This window comes from Mus musculus, chromosome 6 (genome assembly GCF_000001635.26).
Source record: "Mus musculus strain C57BL/6J chromosome 6, GRCm38.p6 C57BL/6J".
In the NCBI taxonomy this organism is placed as follows: domain Eukaryota; kingdom Metazoa; phylum Chordata; class Mammalia; order Rodentia; family Muridae; genus Mus; species Mus musculus.
Window position 1 is genome coordinate 135,174,689 of NC_000072.6, and position 27,863 is coordinate 135,202,551.

The 27,863-nt window shown below is 46.2% G+C and overlaps 1 protein-coding gene and 2 long non-coding RNA genes across 9 annotated transcripts in view; 2 read left to right on the forward strand and 1 right to left on the reverse strand.

Annotated features, from left to right (window-relative positions):
• The first annotated feature begins 13,791 nt into the window (after window positions 1-13,791).
• Gm19434 (predicted gene, 19434) lies at window positions 13,792-20,271 on the forward strand. The gene is made up of 5 exons (NR_040296.1): window positions 13,792-13,907; window positions 14,147-14,284; window positions 16,444-16,609; window positions 17,329-17,464; window positions 18,256-20,271. It is a non-coding gene; the product is annotated as a predicted gene, 19434 (long non-coding RNA).
• Window positions 19,013-23,336, reverse strand: Gm36533. The gene is made up of 2 exons (XR_869506.2): window positions 23,188-23,336; window positions 19,013-19,749 (listed from the first exon to the last, which is right to left on the reverse strand). It is a non-coding gene; the product is annotated as a predicted gene, 36533 (long non-coding RNA).
• Fam234b (family with sequence similarity 234, member B) overlaps window positions 22,192-27,863 on the forward strand; it is a 39,363-nt gene continuing 33,691 nt past the window's right edge. For 2 of the 7 annotated variants that reach the window (NM_028982.4, NM_001362110.1), the window contains exon 1: window positions 23,299-23,413. In NM_028982.4, the coding sequence (NP_083258.2) occupies window positions 23,377-23,413 (37 nt within the window). In that variant the 5' untranslated portion in view covers window positions 23,299-23,376. Of the gene's footprint in view, window positions 22,283-23,162; window positions 23,553-27,863 lie in introns of those variants that run through there. The other 5 variants (XM_030255646.1, NM_001362111.1, XM_006506715.3 and 2 more) reach the window with 4 other exon arrangements.

Genomic DNA, 27,863 nt, shown 5'->3' on the forward strand with positions numbered 1-27,863 from the left:
TAAGCTAGAGTTGGTGGTGCACACCTTTAATCCTTGCACTCGAGAGGCAAAGAGCAGGTGAATTTCTGTGAAATTGGGGTCAGCCTGATGTACACAGGTAGTGCTGAGACTACATGCATGGTAGAACCCTGTCAAGAAAGAAACAAAGAAAGGGAGAGAGAGAGAGAGAGAGAGAGAGAGAGAGAGAGAGAGAGAGAGAGAGAGAGAGAGAGAGAGAGATCTTCAAAATATACTAAAGGATGTGTGTTGTGTGATCTATTATGTGTGGTGTGTGTGTGATATGTGTGATGTATGATCTATGATGTATGATGTGTGATGTGTGCTGTGTGTCTTTTCCTCAGGAAACACAAAGAAACATCCAATTACCCCAGATAGGGGATGGACTGAACAATGGAAGGGTTCTACATCTAGCATGGAGAAACAATGAATTTATTGAGGTTCTTTGCAGGAGCATGGGTGACAGCAATGCAGCTGTGTCCCTGAAAAGCTTACTCTCAGTGTGGGAGATGACTCATAAAAGCTGCATCATCAAGGAACTGCAGGGCATCTGTCACCTCCCCTACAGTCACATGCTATGAGCATCTGCATCATGACTCCCTGCAGCTGAGGTGCAAGAATCTCAGATGAGGGTCTGCAAGCATAGGGGATCTTAGCAAGCTGGGTCTCCGCTGGGTGTGGGCTAGGCTCACACTCTTCTACAATGCTCTTGGAAACCTAGGAGCCTGCATCTAGTGCATACCAACCTCACTCTGGATAAGAGACTACATTTATCTTCCCCTGAACAGCCTGAACACTTAGATTCCATTCAGTCGTGCTCCATTTACCCACCAAGGCCAGGTAGGAGAGTAGGAAGGCCCATCCAGCCTGAACTGGTTTTCTGTGCATGCACAGAAAGATCAAAGTTTGTTCTCAAAGTGAACCTTTAGGGAAGATACTCTATATATCATATGCTTATGCTTATGTTTGTGTGTACAGATGATGAAACTTAGTGTTAAGGGAAGGGACATACTCAGAAGAGGAAAACTGCAGGGGGGAGGGTATCAAGACAGGGCTTCTCTATGTAGCCCTGGCTGTCCTGGAACTTACTTGTAGGACAAGCTGGCCTTGAACTCAGAGATCCATTTGCCTTCTGCCTCCGGGTGCTGTAATTAAAGCACCAAGACTTCTAGGCTAGAGAAAATAATTATATAACTTAATTTATCAGTTCAAAGAGCGAATCGCAGGAGAGATGGGGTGGTAGCTAAAAGCCTAGACTGCTCTTTTGGAGGACTCTGGTTTAGTTCCCAGCATCCACATTGGGCATTTCATAGCTGCCTCTAAGTCAAGCTGCAGGGAATCCAATGTCTCTAGCCTCCTCTGCACATACACTAAAGGTTCTTTGCAGGAGCATTTATTTTTAGTTATATTTTTATAACTAAAAATAAATCTTTGTGACTGGAGAGGTGACTCAGTGGCTAAGAGTGCTTGCTTACTGCTCTTGTAGAGGACCCAGCTTGGTTCCCCAGCAGCCTCTACACCCGGTAGTTTACAACTGTCTGTAACCCTAGTTCTAGGGGCTCTGATGCCCTCTGCCCTCCATGGATTCCTGTGCTCATAGGGTGCACATAAACTCACATAGGTACCCAGTCGTACACATAAATAGAAAATAAATCTTAAAAAATAAGGCAGCAAACCATCCACACTCTGCCTCTAGCAACCAAACTTTCCTCTTGGGACCCCATAAAAGGAAGCTTGAAACAACCAGAGCCCCCAACTGTCTTGACAGTGTGTCTGACCTGCTTTATCACTGTGTTTTATTTTATTTTAAAGATGTATTTATTTATTATATGTAAGTACACTGTAGCTGTCCTCAGACACATCAGAAGAGGGCATCCAATCTCATTACAGATGGTTGTGAGCTACCATGCAGTTGCTGGGATTTGAACTCAGGACCTCTAGGAGAGCAGTCAGTGCTTTTAACGGCTGAGCCATCTCTCCAGCCCTATTACTGTGTTTTAAATAATGTCTTCTTGTTACTTTTACAACTTTGTGTGATTCTATATTTTAGTTCTTTGAGTAAGAACCCAAGAAAACCTGAAAACACCTATCCCAGGTCCTGACCATCAGTAATACGTTCTCCCTCTTATGAAGAAATGTCAACTCTCCTAAATAACTCTAACTTGTCAGAGCATATGGTTATTTGAGAAGGGAGTCTCAAGTGTGGGATTCAGATCAAATTGGCATGTGGGGGATTATCTAGATTGTTAATTGTTGGAGAGTACAGCCCAATGTGGGCAGCACCATTCCCTAGGCAGGTGGCAGTGGGCTGCATGAGAAAGTTAACCAAGCTCGAGCCCAGATGAAAGCCAGCAAGCTGCATTCCTCCCTGGTTTCTGCTTCACGTTCTTGCTGACTTCTCTTGATGGATTGTGACTTGGATAAGTGAGTCAAGTAAACCCTTTACTCCTCTTAGGTGCTTATGGACAGTGTTTAATAGAAGCAACAGTAGAAAACTAGATCAGTGCCCTACCTGGAATGAATAGACACACTATACTCCATGACGAAGGCTCATGGCTTAAGGCCACCATATTTGAGGAAGTTCAAACCACATGGAAAGACTACATGGAAAAGCTTTTTTGATAACCCCAGGTGAGGTTGGAAAGATAGCTCAGTAATAGAGCATTTGCCTAGTAGTGCAAGATGGTGGACCAAATCCCCAAGACTCCCTTCTCTAGAAAAAGGTAAGCCAGTGCAGTCCAGAATTTGAGACAAGCAGGTGAAGAATTGCCTAGGCCAGCAGGGGGTTCCCCAAAGCCCAGACCAGGCCAGCAGGGGGTTCCCAAAGCCCAGCCCAGGCCAGCAGGGGGTTCCCAAAGCCCATATTTCACATGGTAACTTGTACATTTACCTCTTGGAAGGTACTTGGATAATAATGAAATAAAACCATTTTTTATTTTTTAAAATTTAAAGAGAAAGAGAATTGCCTGGCTTGAAAGCTCAGACTTGTTATCCTGGCACTTGTGAGGTTGAGGCAGGGTAACAGGAGTTTAAGGCCATACATATGTAGCCACATAGCAAGATCAACATAAACCTTTGTCTAAAAGAAGAAAAAAAGAAAAGAAAGAAAGAAAGAAAGAGAGAGAGAGAGAGAGAGAGAGAGAGAGAGAGAGAGAGAGAGAGAGAGAGAGAGAGAGAGAAAGAAAGAAAGAAAGAGGGAGGGAGGGAGGAAGGAAGGAAGAGGGAGAGAAAGAAAGGCAAACAATAAGATTAAAACTACAAACTTTCCAATTTTAGCCAGATGTGGTGGTCTGTGCCTACAATCCCTGTGCTTAGGAGGTGAGAGGCAGGGACCCTGTCTCAGAATTAAAACAAACAAACAAACAACTTCAACCATTAAATGTTTTCAGTGACAATGGCAAACAGAGAAATTTTATTCTCAGCCCGGTGTGGTAGCACACACCTTTAATTCCAGCACTAGGGAGACAGAGGTAGGGGGATCTCTGTAAGTTTGAGGCCAGCATGGTCTATATAATGAGTTCCAGGACAGCCAGGGCTGCATAGTAAAACTCTGTTTCAACGAATGAATGAATGAATGAGTAGTAAAAATTAAAAATATCAGAAGAAGTGGTCTCTTCACCGTGCTTAGGCTGAATTCTTGATTCATAAGATCTCTGAGAATAAGAAAAAGGGTTGCTGTTTTATGAGACTCATTGGAGAAATGAGTCACACAGCAACGACAATCAGAATGTTTGGTGAATCTGCACAATAGAGTTCAAACGCTAGACTCTAGGATAATTTCTACTGTGTTCAAGAAAATTAGCACACTAGCTAAGTAGACATCTTCTCAGGATTCCCTTCCATGTGTGGGTCTAAATCAGGGCCAGCCCCCCACCCCCCAACATACGCACAGATTTCCTGTAAGATTTGAAGTAGGTTAAGCAGACTTTCAACATTCTCAAGCTCAGAGTGGGGCCCCAGCTGTAACTGCAACTCAGGGAAGCCACCACTGCCCCGCTCACCCTGTGGTCATGCGGGGGAGCTTGTAACCCTTCAGCTACACCTGATCTGGCTTGAGTCTGTGCAGGGTGAGGGCACAGCTCCCTAATGCAGCAATCCAGAGGTCCTGATAGGCAGCCCAGCCCAGGGGAGAGATAGTGAATGAGTGCTGTATCATCCACATTCACGCACATTAAAATGCACACACACAGGGCTGGAGAGATGGCTCAGGGGTTAAGAGCACTGACTGCTCTCCCAGAAGTCCTGAGTTCAATTTCCAGCAACCACATGGTGGCTCACAACCATCTGTAATGGGATCCCATGCCCTCTTCTGGTGTGTCTGAAGACAGTGACAGTGTATTTACATAAAACAAATAAATCTTTAAAACTGCACACATACAGATACATGGGAGGGTGCACAATACAACTGCACACACACACACACACACACACACACACACACACGAATCTAAACATTTGGTCCACTTTATTCCTGAGATTACTTGAGGAACAGCCAAGGGCATTGTTGCCTAGTTCCATCTTTATGTTCAAAGTAGTATCACACAGAGACTGTTTTTATTTGTTTTTGTTTTTAACCGTGCTTTTTTTCAAAGTTAAACAGGCAAAGGAGACAAGACTATGATGAGACCATGATCATCGCCTACTGCCCTTTCCCATCTTGGAGGGACTTTAAGTGACTTTAATTCTTGGAGGGACAGGTGTGGTGTAGTAGTTTTCCCACACCCTATATCCACAGAGAACGTGTTCCAAGGCTCGCCGTGAACCCCCGAAACCCTAGAGAGCATCATTCTTATGTAAGCTCCACGTCTTCTGACACATGCACATGTGTGACAGAGTTTAATCTGTAAACTAGGCAAAACAAGAGAAGAGCCACCATGAAGGACTCAGAGATTGCTGGGTGGGTGATGGCGCTTGCCATAAGAGCCTGATGACCTGAGTTTCATCCCTGGAACCCACGTCAAGGTGAAAGGGGAGAAGCGACTCCATAAAACTATCCTCTGATCTCCACAGTGTACTGTGGCACCATGAACCCCTTCATTCACATCACCCCCCCACCACACACACACACCAAACAAATGAACAAACAAACACAATGAGATTAGCGGTACAAATGTAAGTCTGAGCAATTTCAACAAATGGTTTTTTTGTTTTTTGCTTTTCTTAAGTGGAGAATTTTACGTTTTTATTTAGGGAGGCACTGTACTGCATACAGCTTAATGTTGGTCTGCCTGAATTGCCACCATCTTATGTTCTGAGGCCACTACTAAGTAAAATAAAGGTTGTCTGGACACGTGGATCCCAATTGCACAGCAGTTGATTTGATGAGACAGTTACTAAGTGATGGCTGGTCAGGTAGTGCTCACAGCAGGGATCTCCCTCGCTCCCTCGCTCCCTCGCTCCCTCGCTCCCTCCCTCCCTCGCTCCCTCGCTCCCTCCCTCGCTCCCTCGCTCCCTCGCTCCCTCGCTCCCTCGCTCCCTCCCTCCCTCCCTCCCTCCCTCCCTCCCTCCCTCCCTCGCTCCCTCGCTCCCTCGCTCCCTCCCTCCCTCCCTCGCTCCCTCGCTCCCTCGCTCCCTCGCTCCCTCCCTCCCTCCCTCCCTTCCTCTTGAGTCAGGGTCTCACTGTGTAGCTCCAGCTGGCCTGGAACTCTCAGAGCTCTGCTTGCCTCTGATTCCTGAGTGCTGGGATTAGAGATGTCAGCCTCCATACCTGGCTACAGGTTCCTTTCTTGGTACTGCCCAGGCAGTCCCTGCCTCTCTTGATCACAGCAGATTGTTGCTGTATCCAGGCCATCAAAACTGTGTTAAGGCTGAAGTCCGATGTCCTTATCAGGGTATCAACGCTCAGTCAAGGCAGATCAGTAACTGCTCATCTCCTTGTATCTGGCTCTCTTCAGTCCATTGTCCTTGAGTTCTCCACACGTATTTGTTTCTTCTGACTCGTGTTAGCCAGGTCCAAGGTTTTTTTTTTTTAATATTTAAAATATTTTTAAGTTCATTTATTTATGTGTATGAGTGTTTTGCCTGCACACATGCATGTGTGTCACACGCATTCACCGGTGTTCCTGGAGGTCAGTAGAGGGTGTTAGATCCCCCGGAACTGGAGTTATAGGAAGTGGTAAACCAGCATGTGGATGCTGGGAATCAACGCCAGGTCTCCTGCAGGAGCAGCAGTTGATCTTAGCTGCTAAGCCACGTGTCCAGCCCTAAAATAATTTCTAATTGATGCAATCATTGTGCATAAGGTGGCAGTTATTTTTCATTGTCAGTTTGATGGGATTCAGAATCACCCAGGAGACACATCTCTAGGCACAGCTGCGCAGTTTCCAGAGAGGTCTCCTGAGGAGCCATGACTCACTCTGAGAGTGGCCAGCACCATCTCAAGGACTGAGACCCTAGACTGAGTGAAGTGGGAAGAAGGAGGAAGCCCCCTGAGCATCAGTGTCTGTCAGTCTCTGCTGCCTGCCTGACTGTGGATGTGAGCAGCCTCTCAGGCTCTGACTGCCCTGCCTGTCCACTGTGAGTGAAAACAAGCCCTCCTCTCCTTACACTGCTTCTCATGTATTTTGTCACAGTGACAAGAACAGTAATGAACACCCATAATTTGGGGAAACAATGGACTGTTTTATTGTGTGTGTTAAGTTTTATTTTCATTTCTATACCATGAGTGTGTGGATGTCCACAGAAGCGAGAGGAGAGTATCAGACCCTCTGCAAATGAAGGTAACAGGCAGCTGTGACTGTCCTGACGTGGGTCTGGGAACCAAACTTGTCCCCGGGGAGAGCAGCAAGTGCTCTTTACTGTTGAGCCAGCGCCCCAGCCCAACAATGTACTCTCCCCATACATAAGTACATCATGTGATAATCACAGGAGATAACTTCCCACACATAAATATATCATGTGATAATCACAGGAGATAACTTCCCATGCATAAAAGATCATGTGATAATCACAGGAGACAATGAGCATCCATTTCCTCAGATGTTTATCATTTATTGGTTGTGAGGACCTGGTAAATCCTTTCTTCTAATCAGTTTGGAACATATAATAAGCCCGATAACGGTGGCTCATCTCTAGAATCCTAGTACAGGAAGATTACCATGAACTTAGGGTAACCTGGACTTCTAGTTCTGCCTAGGGTTGGGATTCACCTCAAGACCCTGTCTCTAAAATCCAAAACATATTCCTCCCACTTCCTAACTATAGCTGTGGTCTTGCATCCTGAAATTTACCTTCCTATGTACCTGTAACTTTGTACCGACTGCCCCTCCTCTCAGTCCCTGTGACTAATAATCACTCTCCTATTCTTCATGACAACAACTATTTTAGAGTCCACACCCTACCAGATCATGCACATTTTGCCTTTCCGTGTCTGGCTTATTGCACACAACATAATGTCTTCCTAGATGATTCCTGTTGTCAGAAATGATACAATCGGGTCTTTTTGTGTGTGTGTGTGTGTGTCTGGAGAGTATTGACTGGCAATTAGGTTGATTAGAGCTTGAGGTAAATTAGTTGTGCAGGCCAGGGGCTTGAATAGTGACTAATCCACCGTAGTTTGAGCTAGCTAGGAAAATTAGCCTAGGTCTCAAGGAGGGGACTAACAGCATTGTGTGAAGCTTTGTTCTAGGTGCTGTCCATTCTGGTTTCTCCCACAGACTGGAAGTGGTTCTCCTTTTGCAAGAGTAGCAGGAGCGTTTGCCAGCCTGGAGAATGGAGAGGGAGGAGCATTTGTCAGTCTGGAGGATGGGGTGGGAGGAGCATTTGTCAGTCTGGAGGATGGGGTGGGAGGAGCATTTGTCAGTCTGGAGGATGGGGTGGGAGGAGCATTTGTCAGTCTGGAGGATGGGGTGGGAGGAGCATTTGTCAGTCTGGAGGATGGAGAGGGAGGAGCATTTGTTAGTCTGGAGGATGGGGTGGGAGGAGCATTTGTCAGTCTGGAGGATGGGGTGGGCCCTAATGGTTCAAGGCTGCCAGGTGTATGCACCCAAATATCCTCATCTTCGGTCTCTGAATCTCACCACTATCACAGCAGGAGGCTCTTGACCTTGATATACAAGACCTATCAGTCAGGCTGTCCTGCAGTACTTCTTGAACTCTTCAAGGCTGGTGCTTATACCCTAGGACTTCTTTTCCAGCAGACTCTGCCCTGTGGCTATAAAGGATAGGAGCCTATTTAAAACGTACCTAGGAAAGTGTATCACTCCTACAGTGCCTTAGGCTGTCTGCTTAACCTAAGCCCATCTCTCTCTCTCTCTCTCCCTCCCTCCCTCCCTCCCTCCCTCCCTCCCTCCCTCCCTCCCTCCCTCTCTCTCTCTCTCTCTCTTCCCCCCCTCTCCTTGTCCTCTTCCTCTTCTTATCTTTATTACTGTGTATGTATGCCACCTGTGCTGATGCCCACGGAGGCCAGCAGGGGGCGTCGGATCTGGCTGGTGCTGGAGGAAGAGAGAAGTATACCCTCTTCCCCCTGAGCCATCGACACAATCTTTTCTCATCCTGTTTCCTTGGGGTGCTGATGGGGCTCGAAACAGGGTTTCTCTGAGTAGCTCTGGCTGTCCTGGAGCAAGCTCTGTAGACCAGGCTGGCCCTGAACTCAGAGATTCATCTGTGTTCTTTTTTCTTCAAGACATCTAGCATCTAGGAAGAAGATTCCCCAATGTCATAGTCTTCACACTTGCCACTTTTCATTCTTGACATCACACATGGGACCTTTTTTGTTTGTTTCTTTTTAAGTCTTGCTCTGTTGCCCAGGCTGCCCTGGATCTCACAGCAGTGTGCTAGCCTTGGCCTCCTGGATGATGAGATGGTGGGTGTGGACCACCATGCCCAGGGGTGTCTGAGAAAAGCACCTTACCAGCTTACCTCATGGCCACCACGGAAGCGTCTGGTAGCTGTTAGGAACCCCCAGGAACTGTCAGCTTCAAGGGAAGAAATGCTTGCAGTTGGTTATCTTAAACGTAAATCCTGTACATTCTTAGTCAGAGACTGCTCAGGGGGTGTCAGCGCTCACATTTCCAGTTTTTAAAACAAGGATTTCCTTCCCCACCCTTCTCTATCTCTGTCTGTCTGTCTGTCTCTGTCCCTTCCTTCTCCGTGTCCCCCTCTCTCAGTACAGTATCTTGCTGTGTAGCCCAGTCTGGTCTGGAACTCATGTGCTCCCTGGCCACATTAGGAATGCTGGGGTTAGATGCACGTGTGGCCGACTTCGTCATTTTACACAAGCTTCCGAGACGATCAATGAGGATTTTCTAAAACTACAATTGTAAAATATTAGCATATTGTGTGACAGTGGCTCTGTCTATTGCAGCTGTTCCCATGGGGGAATGCCCCTGTCTTTGTGTCACAAGACTCCCTTCCGACTGCTTCCTAGAGCTTTCTTGATCACAGGTTCTAGCGTCTTCCTTGTTTTCTAGCCCCACGAGGCATGCAGACTTCCTGCTCACCAAGAAAACCACTCAAGTCACCGAGGCTCCAGAGGCAAATGTGATTAGGGATCAAAGTCGTCCCTAGAGGTCCTCAGAGCTCCTTAGATGGAACCACGCTAGGTGTCCTTGCGTAACATAGTATTAGGTTAATAAAAACAAGAAGGCGTGTCACAGGTCACAGCTCATAACTCTTTCTTGTTTTCTTTTTGACACCAAGTTTTACACATTCCAGGCTAACACTGATCTTTCTGCCTCTACCTCCCAAATATGGAAATTGCAGATATGGGCCACCACACCTCCCTGGGACTCATATTTCTAAACCAGACAAATCTTTTCTTTCACCTAACTTCTTCAATTTGTGTTTCTTTATTCATTAGCTTACTTATTGCTCAAGACTATGTATATGCACATATATAATAGTTTAAAATATCAAGTCCAATAACTTACTGTAGTCTATCATTGTACACATGTACAGTTTTCATACTAGTAATGATAATTGTCAATGATCGTTAACAATGTGATTCACAGATATAATTCAAGAATCTTTGATGTTTCATCTTTGTTTGGGTCACAGGGTCTCTTTTCTGTAACCCAGGCTGTCCTAGAACACATAGAAACCTGTCCCCCCCTCAACCCCTATCGCAGCATGTAAAGAGCTAGGGTTACAGGCTGAATCTTCAAATTGGGCTAAAATATTTTTGTAATACTATTTTGTCTAGTAATATATCTTATTAGAGGAACAAGCAAACCACTGAATTTTTTTTAAGATTTATTTATTTTATGTATGTGAGTACACTGTTGTTTTCCCCAGACACAGCAGAAGAGGGCATCAGATCCCTTTACAGATGGCTGTGAACCACCATGTGGTTGCTGGAAATTGAACTCAGGACCTCTGGAAGAGCAGTCAGAGCTCTTAACCACCGAGCCATCTCTGTTGAGCAAGCTCAGCCACTCACTTAGGTTTTTAAAAAAAGATATAATTTATTATATTTTAAACAGTTCTCTCTCTCTCCCTCTCTCTCTCCCTCTCCCTCTCCCTCTCCCTCTCCCTCTCTCTCTCTCTCTCTCTCTCTCTCTCTCTCTCTCTCTCTCTCTCTCTCTCTCTCTCTCTCTGTGTGTGTGTGTGTGTGTGTGTGTGTGTGTGTGTGTGTGTTGGCTCCTCTGGAGTTACAGGAGGTTGTGAGCCATGACATGTGTGCTAGAAATCAATCTTAGGTTCTCTGGAAGAACAATACTTGCTCTTAACCTCTGAGCTGTCTCTCCAGCCAGTGTTTTCATTATTTTTAAGTGTGTGTGTGTGTGTGTGTGTGAGTGAGCATGAGCGTGTGCATGCCTGTGAGTGCAGGTGCCTGTGGAAGAGGCTTAGGACGCTCCTGAGCTAGAGATGTAAGTCTTCCAGTGTAGGTGCTGAGAACTGAGCTTGGGCCATCTGCAAGAGCATAGATGGTCTCTCTAGTGCTTCTCTGGGTTTTAAAGTCCTCAGACTGATTTCATTCTGTGGTGAAGCTATCACCTTGATATTCTTTTTTTTTTTTTTTTTACATATTTTCCTCAATTACATTTCCAATGCTATCCCAAAAGTCCACCACACCCTCCCCCCACTCCTCTACCCACCCATGCCCATTTTTTGGCCCTGGCGTTCCCCTGTACTGGGGCATATAAAGTTTGCCTGTCCAGTGGGCATCTCTTTCCAGTGATGGCCGACTAGGCCATCTTTTGATACATATGCAGCTAGAGTCAAGAGCTCCGGGGTACTGGTTAGCACCTTGATATTCCTGCCATTTGCTCTTAACTTTGAGGGACTGCTGTCTTCCCTTCTCAGCTTAGTTTTTTTCTTTCAGCTATAGAAGCCTTTTACATATGCACAAGCCCAGTGGGAGAAACAGAGCACACTCAATGATACTTGGGCTTTGTTCTCATATGCTGACCCCTCCCTTCTCTATGGAACTCCAACTTTTCCCTCTGAATGTTCAAATTTGAAACAGTCAAAATCAACTGGCAACAGACTAACGAGAAAGGCCATAACAGGGTTAATTAACTGTAATTTTATTTGACATGGGAGCCTTTAGGTCGAAGACCCAAAGACCCAGGTAACATCCATTTTTCATCTTAGGTTGGATGGAGCATGGGCAGACTTGTAGATCAGAGTGAGCAGAGAGGGTAGGAGCTTGGGCAGTACATGGAGGGCAGGTGCCCAGCAAGTCCACATGCGTCACACTTTTCTTGGCTCTTCAGTCACAGAATTTTTTTTCTTCCTGATTGTGGGGGACAGGGTCACTTCTGGAATGGGAGTCTTACAAGTTAAAATCAAATAAGTTGTGTTACCTAACTAGCCTATTTAAAATAAAAAAAACAGTGTGTGCGCATTGGAGAGTGAGAGTATGTGTATGTGTGTGTGTGTGTGTGAGTGTGTGAGTGTGTGTGCCTGTGCATGAGAGTGTGTGTGTGTGTGTGCATGCCTGTGTGCCTGTGCATGAGAGTGTGTGTGCTTATCTGTGTGTGAGCATGTGTGTGTGCGTGCACCTGTGTGTGTGCATGTGCACTTGTGTGTTCATACTAGCATGACTATAGGATATAAGGTGGCATGTTTGTAGAAGTCAGACATCTTTTAGGATTAGCATTTGGGACCTTAGGATCAAGCTCAGGTCTTCAGGCTTGGCAGCAAGCCCCTTTACCCTCAGAACCATTTCAACGGCTCCTAATTACTAGCAGGCTTGGAGGTCATTCATGATTGGCAGCTTGTAGAACCTAGAATAGACACTGTAGACTCCGGAGGCTGAGACAAATCATCTCTGAGTTTGAGGGCAGCCTGATCTTCAAAGTGAATTTCAGGACAGCCAGTGCTACAAAGAGAAAACTAGTTTCAAAAACACCAACCTAACAAAAAACCAACCAAACAGAAACACTGCTGGATGAAAGAATGGACCCTGAGTCACGCCTCTGTCCTCGGGTGGAGAGGTGACATTTTGAACCCACTGGAGGGTCACTAATACAAAATTATCTAAATGTTACAAGATCATCATCCAGACACTGGTTTGAGAGAGCAGACAGTGCGTATCAGTGCTTCCTTCCATAAAGATCAATCAAACGAGCCCATCAATCACTTGGACAGGAAAAAGCACGGCAGGAAAAGCCATCTGTCCTTAAAAGTTGATAAATTCCACAAAGCCAGTGCCATTCCTGCCCTGAGAGAGGCCCCCTCTCCTCTGCAGTCATCTACTGACCACACTGTGTCTGTCCTGTCTGAATTCCTTTGATGGATATCATGAAGCCCAGGAAACCAGAGACAGCCCTGATGGTGGTTGATCGGGAGTTTATTTATGGTCAGTTCTTATTCAGAAAGACAGAGGGAATGTAGCTATTTTGGGGGTTGGTTGGCTTCAGGGAGCATTCTGGTTTCTATGATTTGCTTTGGGAAAGAGAAATCTAGACTTTTCTGGGCCGTGTCAGCAGAGACTGGTGGGTCAGAGGCATCGAGGGCCAAAGGAAACTTTTCTCCTGGGGCTGCTTCTATATTAGCTTATTTTTGTTTATTGCTGTGACAAAATGCACGTCAGAGGCAACTTACAGAAAGCATTTCTTTGGCTCACGATTTCAGAGAATGTAGTCATCATGAAGGCATTCCTTCGGTCAGAGTCTTTTTTCTCTCTTTTGTTTTGGGTTTGTGGGAACCTGTCCTACGGGGAGGATGCCAGCCACAGTCTGGGTATGCCATCCATCTCATTTAAAATTCTCTGGAAATTCTCTCACAGACACACTGAGAGCTGTGTCTCCCAGGTGGCTCTAAATCCAGTCAGCTTGACAATGAAGCTCAGACATCTTGTTTTGGTGTGCAGTTTAATAAAAGTGTTGGGCAGTCTTTCATATCATTACAATTCATTAATCGATTTTTTTGAAACTATACACGAATGTCTCAAATCCCTAGCCTTTCTTATTAAATGGCAGATGACTCTCCGGGCTACAGAATGAACCCTGTCTCAAACAAACAAGCAAAACGAAACATCCAAGTAAACATCAAGATGAAGTGGACTGGGTTAAATTAAGGCTAGTTAGAAAAAAAATAGTGGCTGGAGAGATGGTCTGGTTCCTAGTATCTGAATGGCAATGCATAACCTTATAAGTCAATCTTGGGAAAAACAACAGTTAGAAAGGGGTTACTTAAGATAGATGCAAAATTCTCAGGAACTAGTCCTTTCCAGGGTGCTTCCTCTTCTTTGGGGCTGGCCCCGGAGAGCACAAAGAGGCTTCCCTCTTCCAAAAGGGGACAAACTTTCCGTGTACTTGAAGGCAGCAGAGGAAGAGAACGGAGGATGTGTCTGTGATGGGAGGAGTCTTGTGGTCCCAGATATGTTCTCTTTTCTAAAATCCCTATAATCCCAGCCAGGGAAAGTCTGGCGAATTGAGAGGTCAAGACCATCCTGGGCCAGCCTGAGCTACATGTGTACACATGCCCACATCTCCAGCAAAGAAGGAAGAGATGTGTATGGGGTACAGTCTTTGGTCTTTAAGCCCCTACTATCATACTATTAATTTACAAAAGATATTGTGTTTGTGTGTGCACACAGAAGCAAGCTCTGGTTTGTGCCACTGGTGTGCTTGAGGAGGCTGGAGGGGGCTGTGGGGTCAACTCAGGTCATCAGGCCTGAGCACCAAGCGACTGTATTTGTTGAGTCATCTCCCCAGGCCAGCTTTTAGACTCCGTATCTAAGATCTTTCATTATTTACAGCCCAGGAGCGGGAGGAAACCCTTCTGTACTCATTACATCACTGGCCACATCTTCAGAGATGTGTGGCTTTGATTCCTAAAGAAGAACTTAGCCTCAACGGAAAGACTGCTCAACAAGACAAGATCAAATGCACTTGAGGTAAAGGGATGAGTGTGTGTGTGTGTGTGTGTGTGTGTGTGTGTTGTTGTTGTTGTTGTTGTTGTTGTTGTGTGTGTGTGTGTGTGTGTGTGTGTGAGAGAGAGAGAGAGAGAGAGAGAAAGATGGGGATATTATGGATATTTTGAAAACAGCTTTAAGCTAAATTTATTTTGTCCTACAAACCTTACCCTCTATGTTATCCTTGATTGTTTAATAAAGATGCCCTTAGCCTGGGATGGGCAGAGGAGAGGGAAGCATATGGAATGTTCTTGGACTGAGGGGGTCTGAGGCACCAGGAAGAAGAAGGAAGTTGGCATGGGGTAGTGTAGATCTTGAGCACATGGCCAAAAGACCTAGCCTGATGGAGTAGGAGTGGCCCAGGCAGGACGTGGCCAGTGATGTCTCAGGCAAGTACACAAAATAGCATAGAGGGTTGGTACCTGCCCAGCTCTAGTGCTTTCAAGCTTATTATAAATCTAACACTTTCTTTGTCTTTCACTTGGGTACTAGATGGTTGAAGTGGGGTAGAACCCCCACTAGATATTTAAAGGCAACAACCCCCAGGGTAATAATTCCACAACAGCCTCCCCCTTTAAGTTTCTTCTGTTGGATATTTTGTCACAGCAAGGCAAAACAAACAAGCAAACAACTACAACAGTGGACACTGACCACATTGCGTGAGCTCTCAAGGTCTAGTGGAGTCCAAAGAGATGGCGTGTCAGGCTGCAGAAGCAATTGCTACTACTTGCTGTGGATTTGATCCGTAGACTTCTGAGCTCCATCCAACTCTTAGGTTCCTGTATTTTTAAAACCACACCTGCACATAAATCCCTGTCACCAGGGCTGATACTGAACCTGGGTGGAAATGAGGTAGGGTGGCTGTGTAGGGTGAGAGACTGAGTCACTTTCCAGTTAGGCTTCCTTCATACAAACAGTCTGATGTTAAATGAAACACTAAATTCATGGGCTGTTAGGTGGAGGCAGGGTGAAAACTTCTCAAGTAGGACACCCCAAAGAACGCCCCGAAATGTAACGCCCAGAATACAGGCCTTTCTGCTGTACTGTGGAGGCTTCAGTCTGAAACTGCCAGCCTGGACTCACTGAGAACTCATGGGCTCACTCGGTAGGCAGACATCTTAAGTATTACACCCGAAATTCTGTTTCCTCGCTTCGGGGATTTTATTTCCTTCTTCTCCTGGAGAGAGGTCTAGAAATGTGAATGCACAGAAGACACCGCAGTAACTGGGCAGAGACCAAGGAGATGAACCCAGCATGGCCACTCTATTCAGTTCTTGGCCTCTGACTCTCAGCCTCCCTCTTCTTCCCTTTGTATGGAGCAGGATCGTGCTGGAAAGAGCTGCCCGCTGCAGTGTTACACAGAGAACTTATTATCTCCAGCTCCCTATACAGGAAGGGGGGGAGGTTAGAGGATTTTCTATGGCCTGCCTTGGGTGAGAAGAAGTTTGGCTTCTAGGATTCATATTGGGAAAGAACAAAGACAAGAGGCAGCTTACTGTAGGGAGATCAGAGCCACCCTGGTTCTGAGGCTGCTTCTAAAGACCTCCGGTGTCTGTGCACTCAAGTACTCCACATGTCAAAGCACCACAGTTTGGAAATTCATTTTCTAACCTCCGACCATATCAAAGTAGAACAGGAACCTAATCTCTTGGGGGGTTGGGGGTTGTTTGCTTGCTTTTTGCCTTGTTTTGTTTTTACATGGCCCCACTACGGTATCCCCAGCTGGCCTCAGCCTCCACTCCCACATCCCCAGTTCAGAGGTTAAAGGCATGAACCTCCATCACCTGGGGATTTAACTCAGGGCTTTGTGCTTGCTAGATAAGCACTCTCACCAGCTGGGCTACATCTCTAGCCTCAAAGCTACCTATTCTTAACTTATAACTTAAATAAAAGTTTGAAGGAGGAAATGGGTAAGTAATTAGTTTAACATGGAATAAAAAAAAAATAACTCCTGTAATGTGTGTGCATGTATGTGTGTGTGTTGTGTGTGTGCCACCTGCCCCTATCTTCTAGGTACTGGAAATTAAAGGCATGCAGCACTAGCCCCTCTAGAGTAGTTTTCTATATAATCTACTGAGACTGTGTTCCAATGAGCCATTTTCCCATGAAATTAGACATACTTATTTTTCCTTTTACGCTAGGATTGAAGACCTTGGCTAATTGTTTATTTAAGAAAGCAAGCTGAGCAACCCAGGGGGAGCAAGCCAGTAAGTAACATCCCTCCATGGCCTCTGCATCAGCTCCTGCTTCCTGACCTGTTTGAGTTCCAGTCCTGACTTCCTTGGTGATGAACAGCAGTATGGAAGTGTAAGCTGAATAACTCCTTTCCTCCCCAACTTGCTTCCTGGTCATGATGTTTTGTGCAGGAATAGAAACCCTGACTAAGATAATACTGGAAGGACAACGTAAAGAACACTGTATGAGAATCGTACGACATGGAGTGACTGCATCCATGATAAGTTGTCATTAGGAGGATGGAGGTGAGCCCAGACCATGTCAGAGTTAATTGCAAATGGTAACAGGAAAGATGGCAGGAAGAGGAAACCTGAGGGCAGGACAGACTCGCATGTGTCCTGCTGGAGGAGACACAGTGATGGGACCAGGAGCAAAGACCTGGGAGAACAGATGGGCCCAATGGTCTTTTGTTTTTTGGAGTAATGCTGAGGGTCATGACCCCTATATCCCAGCTTTTAAATCATGGGTCCTAAACAGCGTGCTTTCTTATGGGTGATAAGGGTTTGTCAGTGGTAGGTATCACCATTAGTGTGTCACAGAAGGATGAATAGGCCCCACTGAATGCTAAGGTGTGTGTGTGTGTATGTGTGAGCGCGTGCGTGGGTGCGTGGATCTCAGTTGGACTGGGTGGATCTCTCCTTAATCGTATTGTTATTCTCACAGAGATGTTCCAGCTAGAGGCTTGTTAAGAAGCTTTTGTTTACATCTCGGGGCCTAGAAATCACTTAAGAGTCTGGCTAGATCCAGGTGTGTATAAATCTGAGCTGATGCATCTTTATGCTTTATTAAAGGACACTCTGAGAACAGGAACCTGTTTGTCCTCCCCAGCTGTGCTACTCTGGGTCTGACTCAAGTTCCTTATAAGAAGTGAATAAGCCACAGGCCAAGGCTGTCTTCCAAGTTCCTGATGCAAGACTGATTTCTCAGGTTCCTTGACATTTGCATTTAACCCCCAAATGTCCTTTGCTGAGCTGTTTTTTGGGGTTCTCTCCATCTCCCTGCTGTTATTTGTTATGGTCTTTTCTTTCCATTTTCAGGTCTCTTCCCTGGTACTGATTCCTGCTTGCTTCTCTCTCTTTAGCCCCAGCATTTCTGCTGGTCCTTGGCCTTCAGAAAACTTTCACCAGAGGAAGGAATTGCTTCTAGGGACAGTTTTTTTTGAATAATTTTAAAAAATGATTTATTTATTTTTATTTCATATGCATTGGTGTCTGTCTCTGTGAGGGTGTCAGATCCTCTGGAACTGAAGTTGCAGTTGTGAGCTTCCACATAGGTGCTGGGAATTGAACCCTGGTCCTCAGGAAGAGCAGCCAGTGCTCTTAACCACTGAATTATTTCTCCAGCTCCTTAGGGACAACTTTATTTTAGACACAGTGGCAAGCTCCTAAGCCAGGAGGACAACCTCGGCTCAGGGACAAAGCCTTAGTCTCTAGCAGGACAAAGCCTGGGATCTTCCTGTCTTATGAAGGGTTCAAGCTTCCTTTATTTATTTAGTTTGCTTATTTGAGACAAGTCTCACCATGCTGCTCTGACATGGCCAGGAACTCAATATGTAGCCCAGGCTGGCCTCACACTCACAATGCCCTTGATTCAGTCTCTCAGGCACTGGGATTAGCGCTGCTTGCTGTCACTCTGTTTGGAGCCTGTATTCTTCAACCGTGAGACATTCTTGACACAGCAGAATGCAAGCTTCTCAAACACACTTTCTTTTCTTCCAGGACAGCAAGCAGGAGCTGGGATGCCATGACCCAAAGAGGCCTCCAAAGCCCTAAGATGTAGAAACACCAGACAGGAGCCCAGACCCCTGACTGACAGGGAAAAACAGAGCCCAGCGTCGCCTGCCCTGCGCCCTTACTTTGTGACTTAACCAGCAATGAATTTGTATTCTCTAAAATCCCTGTATTATGGAGGTTGTTTGTTACGGCAATTGCTTTCCCCTGGGTGACTCACCAGCTAAAATTGGGAAGGGCTGATGAAAGTACCGTGTTTGACCTTGAAGAGTAGACAGAACAGCGCACGCAATTTCATCATACATGTAACCTAGGAGGAGGGAGCCAGTGTTCTCCACTTTCCACTGTACCTCAGGACTTTGATGTTCTCACAGCACTAACCTCGATGTGGTGTGGATCTGTGAGAGATACCAGAAGCCTTCTGAGAGGAGGCAGAGAGCCGGGCAGCCCCAGCCTACCGAGAGCAATGGGTGGCAGCTGCTGGTGGACTCCGTGGTCCTGGATCCCAGAGGAAGCCAGGAATCCCACTAGGAGGCTGGTCAGGACCAACAGAAGTGTCTATGGTATCCACAGAATAAGAAGCGTTAGAGAGCCTGATTTGACCTTCCTTTGAGTAAGGGCAGGATACTCGAGGTTTAAATTGATGCCAGGTGCGTCACAAAGATAGCAAGAGGTGGCACATGTGGATTCCTGTAAAATAATTGAATTGTTCCTATCCCTGTCTAGTTTACAAATGAATGAGACGCAGATTATGATTTATTTATTTAGCTTTTGTGTGATTACTGGGGGATTACCCCTAGTCTAATGCTCTAAGTGCTAGAATGGCTGCTTCCCAGGGGAGCTCCCCAAGTACTCCGTGTTTGTGTCTTCCTGGGTTATTCTTGCTCCACCAGCCTGTCCCCTGGGGCTCTTTCACTCAGCTTGTGCTCCTGGTCCATCCTGTCTTGTGTCTTGGGCCACAGAGTTTAGCATTTGAATACAAAGTAGCTCCAGACCAGCCTCCCACAGGTTCCTTCTGTAAGTGATTGAGATGCCCGCCCACTTGGGATCAATGCGGCTTCAGTTGTGATTTCTAGAACAATATTTTCTATTCAGAGAAGGCACTGTCAGGCGTGACAGGCTGTTCCAGGTCACCTCTCCAGTCACCTTTCTTTGACTTAACTTGGAGGCAAGCCAAGTTTGGAAGCCAGGGAGTCCTGGGGAATCTGTACTTTCTATAATGACCCCAGTGGGTGTTTTGGCATCCGAGATATTCAGTCTACTGCTAACTGGAGGGACACTCACAGGTGCTCTCTGTGGCAGAGGCGAGGATCCTGAATTCCTCTGGTGTCTGCTTTGAGGTGTTTGCTTGTTTGTTTCCTTTAATTGAGAGGGAGCAGAGGCAGGAGGGTCGACCCATGTTCCCCATACTCTGTGAATTCCAAGCTAGCCCGGACTGGAATTAGACTGTCCCCCGAAGACTCCTCCTCCCCAAAAGAAATACTAAAATAAATTGGGGGGAAGAAAAGAAGGCAGGTTAAGTTTGAGAGATCTGATTCTGAGCTGTAGCTCTTAGGCTCAAATGGGGAAATGGACAAGAAGGAGACATCTGAGGGGGACAAGGCGCAGAAGCTGGATAAAAGCCAGGGAGCATGGACTCTTGGTATCTGCTTCCCACTGGAAATCCCTCTGCAAAGCTGGGCTTCTGAAGAGGAGAGTAGAGATGTCATACAGGTTAAGGGGTATCTGTTGGGTGTGTATATGTATGTTGATGGGTGTGTATATTGTGTGTAGGCGTGCATGGGGCACTTAGAATACTCATACCATTTAAAGCAAAGTTCTAAACTTATAATGTTGTCTGTGGTATATACATGTGCGTGTACATATGTGTGACTACACACATGGAGTCTAGAGCTTGTCTTGGGGAGTCTTCCTCTATGACTCTCTACCTTTTTAATTTTTAATATTTTGAGACATGGTCTTAGTTTGCATCTTATTGGTGTGATAAAACACTTTGAACAAACCAATTTGTGTCAGTTTCATCATGGAGGGAAGTCAGGGAAGGAACTCAAGGCAGGAACCTAGAGACAGAAACTGAAGGAGAAGCCAGGGAAGAGCACTGCTTACTGGCTTGCTTCCCAGGGCTCACTTAGCCAGCTTTATCATACAACCCAGGGTCACGTGGCCAGGAGTGACACAACAGGCTTTCCTACCAGTCAGCATTCAAGAAAATGCTCTGTAGGCTTGCCCAGAGGCCAGCCTGATGGAGACGGCTTCTCAATTGAGGCTCCTCTTCCCAGACGACTTGAGCTCTCTTAAGTTGACAAAAAACCAACGAGCACTCTTCACTGAAACTGAAACTCAATGTTTCTGCTAGTCTGGCTGGACAGAGAACCCCAAATTCTGCTGTCCCCCAACCAAGCGCTGGGACTTCAGGAGCATGCAGTCATGCCCAACTGTTATAGGGTGCTGAGGATCTGAACTGAAGCTGCCACACTTGTTCAACAAGCACTTTACCACCCAACCATCTCCCTGGATCCTATTTACAAAAAAACAAAAAACAAAAACCAAAACAAAACCCAACCAACCAACCAACCAACCAAAAAACCCCAAAAAACTGAGATAGTATCTCTTTACACAACCCAGGCTGGCACACTGAACTAGATTTCCAAGCTGCCACCGCCTCCTGAGTACTGACTTTACAGGTGTGTCACCATGCCCAGTTGCAAAGTTTTCAAACTGTAACGTTGAACTATTTCATGTCATTTGCATTACACGCACAGGGACATCCTTTTATCTTTTCACTATGGAAAGTGCACGGGCTTTTCTCCTTTCTCTGCCCTGTGTTACCTGGCTGTTCTGGTCACCTCCCTGTCCCGGGTGTTCAAGCTCCTGACCTTCTATATCCTCATACTCCAGGGCTACCGACGCTGACTGTGTTCTAATGACTAAATCTGATACCAGGCAAGCAGCTACCTGCTTGTTGTGACTTGTTTCTTTCCTTGGATGACCTACATTGGTATAAAATATGGTTTTTAAGCATATGCAGAGAAACTGGAAAACAGTGAACATCTCAATAATTATAGAACACTGAAAGTATTAGCAGGTAAGGGGCCAGTGATATGGCTTAGTGGTGCCTGGGTCAGCACTGACCACCTGGGTTCAGTTCCCAACACCCACACAGTGGAAAGAGAGCATGGGGTTTCAAAAGTATGCATCTACTCAGACTCACACACATACATACACAAGATAAATAAATGTACATATACAAGACAAATGTTAAAGAAGAATTAACACTTAAGTCATTAAGTGTTAAGTCATTAAAATTAACACCATTGTTAATATTAATTGTGGTGTAGGTTGGCTTACTCCTTTTATTTAAAAAGTTTTATTTATTTTCATGTGCATGGGTGTTTTGCCTGCATGCTTATCTATGTGCCATGTGTGTTCCTGGTGCCCAAGGAAGCCAGAGAGGGCATTGATGGAGTTAACAGAAGGTTGTGAACTGCCATGTGGGTGCTGGGAATTGAACTTGGGGCCTCTGGAAGAGCAGCCAGTGCTTTTAACCACTGAGCCATCTCTCTAGCCCCCAAATTTACAATTTTATTACTTAGTAAATTAAAAATCAAAACATTAATTAGCCATGTGCTATGGTACATGTCTATAATCTCAGAACTGGGGAGACAGAGGCAGGCAGATAGACCTCTGGAAGTTCCAGGACAGCCTGGTTTACATAGTGTGACTCTGTCTCAAATAACAGCAATAAGACATCAACCAGAAGGACACTAGGTTACTGACGAAACATTAGTTGTTGGTGCTAAGTGTTTTGCACGTTTATATTCGACTCTCAGAACAACTCTTGTGGAACAGAAACGGTTTATCAGCATTAAGCAGACGGTGGGGAGACATGACTAGATAACTGAGACACTCCGGGGTCAAGCTAATGCTCTCAGTATTAGCTCCATCTCTTGGTGCCTGTGAGTGAGAAACCAGTCAGCTCCTGTTTGCTGGACCTCGCAAGCCAGGGCAGCAGCAGGTAGAGTGTAAATACTTCCCTGGAAAGAGCTGAGATCAGGAAACCCAGGTCTGTGCCACAGCATACCTCAGACTGCACTTAGGACAGGGAAAAGAGTCACAGGAGCTGTGTGCTTTAAAAGGATGGTGTCGCTTAATTCTCTAAGCAACAAGGCGATAGCATCATTTTCATTTCAAGAGAGCCAGCCAGGTGTGGTGTTGTGTGTCTGTAATTCCAGCACTTACACAGTGAAGGCCGGGGTGGGGGTGGGGGGTTAGGAACTCCAGGCCAGTTTCAACTACATAGCCAATTCAATGCCAGTCTATACTACATGATCTCAATATATAAATAAATAAACAAATAAACCAATAAATGAGTAAACAAACTAATGAATACATCTCTCTCTCTCTCTCTCTCTCTCTCTCTCTCTCTCTCTCTCTGTGTGTGTGTGTGTGTGTGTGTGTGTGTGTGTGTGTGTGTGTGTAAACAGGGTCTCACTATGTAGTCCTGGCTGGCTTGTAACTCTATGTAGACCAGGTTGGCCTCAAACTCAGAGAGGCAAGCTCAACCACACTGAGCCATAGATAAGTAAGTGAAACAAGCAAACAAACAAATCTGGTGCTTGGAAGTGGAAGCAGAAGGATCAGGAGTTCAAGGTCACCCTCACCTACAAAGCCAGTTTCCATTGAGACTCCTGGCTCCAAAACAGATGGACAGACTGACTGACAGACAGGACAGACAAACAAACAAAGCCGAGTCTCAGTGACTTGCCAAGATGGCTCAGGTAGTAAATTGCGCACGCAGGCTTCAAATTCAGTTTGTCAATTCCAAACCCACGCGAACTTCACAGCCCGCGCCTTCTTAAGTATCTACAACCTCATTCTAGGTTCTTCATACACAGGTTGGGGAGAGATGACTTTCCTTACCGGCTGCTGAGGCGCAAGCGACTCAACCTTGGCTCCGCGCCGCACCAGTGACCTGCGACAGTGGGCGCCTCCTCCTAGCTGGGCTCCCGGCAGGTCACACCTTTCCCGCCCGCAGCCCCACGCGCGGTTCGCAGCGAACTACACTTCCCGGCAGGACGCGGCGCGCGCACGCGCACGGGGGCCTCCGCCATGGCGACAGTGCTGTCCAGGGCTCTCAAGCTCCCGGGTAAGGAGTCTGCAGCCCCGCGACCACGCTGTGGAGACCTGGCCTGGGGAGATGAGCGAGGCGAGGCGTGGCGCGGCGGGGCCTGGCTGTTATCTGGGAGGGCTGCAGCGTCCGGGGTAGAGGAAGGGGGCTCCCGGGTGTGAGTCGGGGACCGGGGACGCTCGGGGACACTTGGGGACTCTCGGGGACTCCCGGGGCAGACATTGCTGGAGGTGCGCGGGGCCGGGTCGAAAGTGGAGGGACGAGACGGTTACTGTCAGGTCAGAGCGCATGTCGTCGCAGTCTCCAAGGGAAGGCCAGACATTGGAGCATCCTTCCCTGAGCGCCGGGACTAGCTGCTGCTATCTGGGGCTGGACCAGAGGGGGAGCCGGGGGCTGCAGGACTGTAAGTGAGTGGCCTGGGCAGAACAGCATCCACTTACTGACAGCAGCTTTGCCGCTGTGAGCTAGCCCAGACAGGTGTTCTCCTTCCTCCTGTGTGCAGGAGGAAAGAAGAAAGATTAGGAAAATGGCTAATTGAATCACACGGGATCACACAGCAGGACACTGTGCTGTTTGAATTGCACTGTTTTAACCAAAGTGTATTTATTCTGTCGTTGGCAAAATTTAAACATTTAGGGCTTTCGAAAAATCTGTGGCTCCACTTAAAAAAATTAAACACTAAGTTATAAGCATTTATTGGCTGATCACATAAGACAGGAAGCAGTTATTTTCTCTGCCACGTTAGAAAGGGTCGCTCTGATAGTAAGCCTGAGGCCCTAGGAGGGTTGCAGGGACCTTGTTCTCAAAGAGTTTCTAGTCTGCTACCTTGAAACCGGCCTTGTATTTTAGATAACAAGAGACTCCATGTCTTTAGATCTTTCTCCCCTTTGCTGGCTGCTTGGAACTCTGGAAAGAACAGTGATACGATCTGTCTTGGAGTGTACACAATACTGAAATTAAGAGAGAGGCTTGCTTTCTCTGCAGGATACATTGACTTTGACGAAAGTACCCTGGGTTTTGAATGCTATCTTGTCAAAGGCATTTTCAGCCCTTTTTGTTTGTTTGTTTGTTTGTTTTTAGAGTTCTTGTTTTAGTTCAGCATAGATGATTGCTACTCTCTGAGAATAAAACAGAAAGGGAATGTACCTCGGGGTACAGGCTTACTTAGCACCCACAGAGCCAAGTCCCCCCCCCCCCAAAGCACTGAAAAAAAGAGGTAGTTATAGTCAAGTGGAGGTGGAACAAGAGATAATACCGGGCGAATATGAGAAAAACACAATCCTTTTGTATACTCTTCAAAATAATCATTAAAAAAAAAATAATGGGAGAATAGCTTGCCTGAGCTCTTTTGTGTCTTCACTCTGAGAATGTGCTGCGCACAGAATACTCCTTGGTGTGTTGGCTTACAGTTATCTCATCAGCTGACAGCCTGGGGTGATGGATTCTTGTGTTTGGAAGGCAGTTTGGCCCTAAGGGATGAGCTATGATCAATACTAAGGCCTACATACAGTATCTATATTTCCTGTAAGTGATGTGGATTTTCTTCTTTCTTTTGGCTTGTTTTTCTCCTGGTCTCTCCTTGGCCCTTTCCCTTCACTACCCAAAATATGGTTTGTGGCTTTTCATTAGGTAGAAGTTGCTTTCTCAAAGCTGCTTTTGGATACCGCGTGTAATTGGGAAGATGAGACTGTAGTCCCGGCTGTGTTATCTTAGTTAACTCTCTTACTACTTTCCTGTGTGAAGGGAGCAAAGGGAACGGTGGCTGAGAGCAGGAGAGGGGCTCTGGATTTGACTGGATCCGTTTTGATTTGACTTCTGTGCTGAGGAGCCCCTCCAGGGCTTTGCATTGCTGGGCATGCAAGCGACCAGCTGAGTGGCATCCCCAGCCATGCCCCAGACTAAATGCTTTCTTCACTTGCTTAGCTGCTTTATCTCTTTAAGCGTTCATTTCCTCATCTGCCATAGTAGTGTTGTTCTAGAACATTCTCTACGCGCCATACACTGCTTGGCATATTTATCTCACAGGGTTATTTGGAGTGGTACAAGAGATGGTCGTCCTTTGGAATTTAATTAGCTTCTGACACATTAGCTACAGTTTTGGTCGTTAGTAGCGCATGGGGGTGGCATACGACCGAAGGGTCCATCCAGCAGATCCAGGGACAAAGCTCTGCTGGGGATGCGTTTCATAATCTAAAACCTGTTCACTGAGCTCAGGTTGGAAAGGTGTTTGGCTCCCAGGCCTGGCACGAGGTTAATAAGTAACAGAGGGACAATGTGGCATTTATAAAGCTGGTAGGGCAGCTTATCTCTCAGGTATATGTTTTCTTAGTTTTAAAGTTTGAAGGTCAAACACTGAAGGGACTGTTAAAGCACAATGTTATTGTTGTGGTTTGTTTTATGGCATGTGACTTAGAGAGTCTGTGCCCCTAGATAAACTAACCTAGATTGGGGGGTTATTTGTTTTAGTATAGGTACATATCCCATCGCACGTGTAGGTTACCGTATATGCTGTGGTGCCGGGTGTCACAGGGTAGCACACATTTCAGTGTATCTCCCTAAGGACATTTGGGCACAGCACAGCTGCTTCCCTTCATAGGCATGCTTCCTCCGCACCATGCAGGGACACTTGAGTCACTATCTCAGCCTCCTAGGAGACAAAGCAGGCTCCAGAAAGCTTTTATATCTATGTGTTATGAAACCAGTGTCTTCTCCTATATTCTTTGCAGACATAAAACAGTTAATTACATAAATGTGTGTGAGAGTGTGTATGTGAGCATGTGCTCGTGCATGTGCCCGTGTGTGCGCGAGCATCTGTATGGGCATGTTCATGTGTTTGCAAGGGGCCCCTGCTGGCTGGAGGCATAGCATCCCCTCTGGAGCTAGAGGTACAGGAGCTTGCTTCACGTCAGTGCGAAGGATTCAGTGCAGGTCCTCTGCAAGAACAGTGCATGCTCTCAGCTGTTAAGTCATCTCTCCAGTGCCTCCTTGCAGACATTTCATTGACTGAAAACTGGGGCCTGGGAAGATGGCTCAGTGGGTAAGAGCAGTCACTGTACACACCCGAGGAACTGAGCTTGAATTCCTCCTGGCACTCACATAAAAAGCTGGCCATGACCACACGTGTTCCTGGTAGCCCCGGTGCTGCAGTGGGTAGAAAAGGGAAGATTGCTGGTACTTGCTAGCTTCTAACCTAGTTTAGGTTCAGTGTGAGATCTTTCTCTAAGAATAGAAAGTGGAGAACAATACAACAGGATTCCTGGCATCCTCTTCTGGTATGTGTACACACATCAGCGTATATACATTATACATATACTATACACCTACCATTCTCAGAGACACACACATACACTATACATACATATACACCATCTATATACATACACATACATACACACTGCACATATGTATATACCATGTATATACATACCATACATACATATACACACACTGCACATATATATCATTATGTGTGTGTGTGTGTGTAACACACACCATACACACACATACGAACATACCATATACATGTGTACCACAATTACAACACACACACACTTGTATATACATCACACCTCGCATGTGCATACTACACACACACACACACACACACACACACACACACACACACACACACACCACCTGTGCTCACTGGAAGCAGCAGACTCAGAGTGAGTCTGGGTCCTAGACTGTGAAGCACAGGTTCATGTCTGACCTGAGTATGGCCTAAGGCCAGTCAGGGACTTGTTGTTCTGCCCATTTCTGTTATCTTTCTGTGGATAGAAAAAACCTTGGCCTAGTCAGAATTTGCAGTCTGTAGTAACTAAGATGTTTGTTTTCATACTCTCTGTGTTAGTGTAAATGCAAATATTTATGCTCCGAAGGTTGGTCTGGATCTATCCCAATCTTCTGGGATCTTTAAAGGCAGCAGACAATGGTGGCTCTAGGTTCTGGGGTGCTTACTTCATACTTCAGAGGCCCTGAACTTTATACTGTAAGTTCTTCCCCTGAGGACTTTGTAGTTCTATTACGCTCTTCCCACTATCCATGTAGCCCAGGCTGGTCTGGAACTCACCATACAGCAGAGATCGATTGTAAAGGCCTGGTTCCCTGCCTCCACCTCCTAAGTGTTGTGATCATAGGCATGTGTTACCACAAGTAGGGGAAATTAGCCTAGTAAAAGGTTATAAAATGTGTGTGTGTGTGTGTGTGTGTGTGTGTGTGTGTGTGCATGCACATGTGTGATGGTGGCAAGGGGCATGCATGTGTGGCACACATGTGGAAGGCAGAGGATAACTTGCAAGGTCCTGGGGATTGTCAAGATTGGCACCCACTGAGCCATCTCACTGTCTGTTTTCCAGGCTATCCTCAAACTCTTGAACCTACTGAATTAGGTGCTTCACTGTAGCAGCTGCTAGTTTGCCTTCTGTCATGCTTAGGACTTGATTCCCCCTAAGCCTAGAGGGCATGCTAT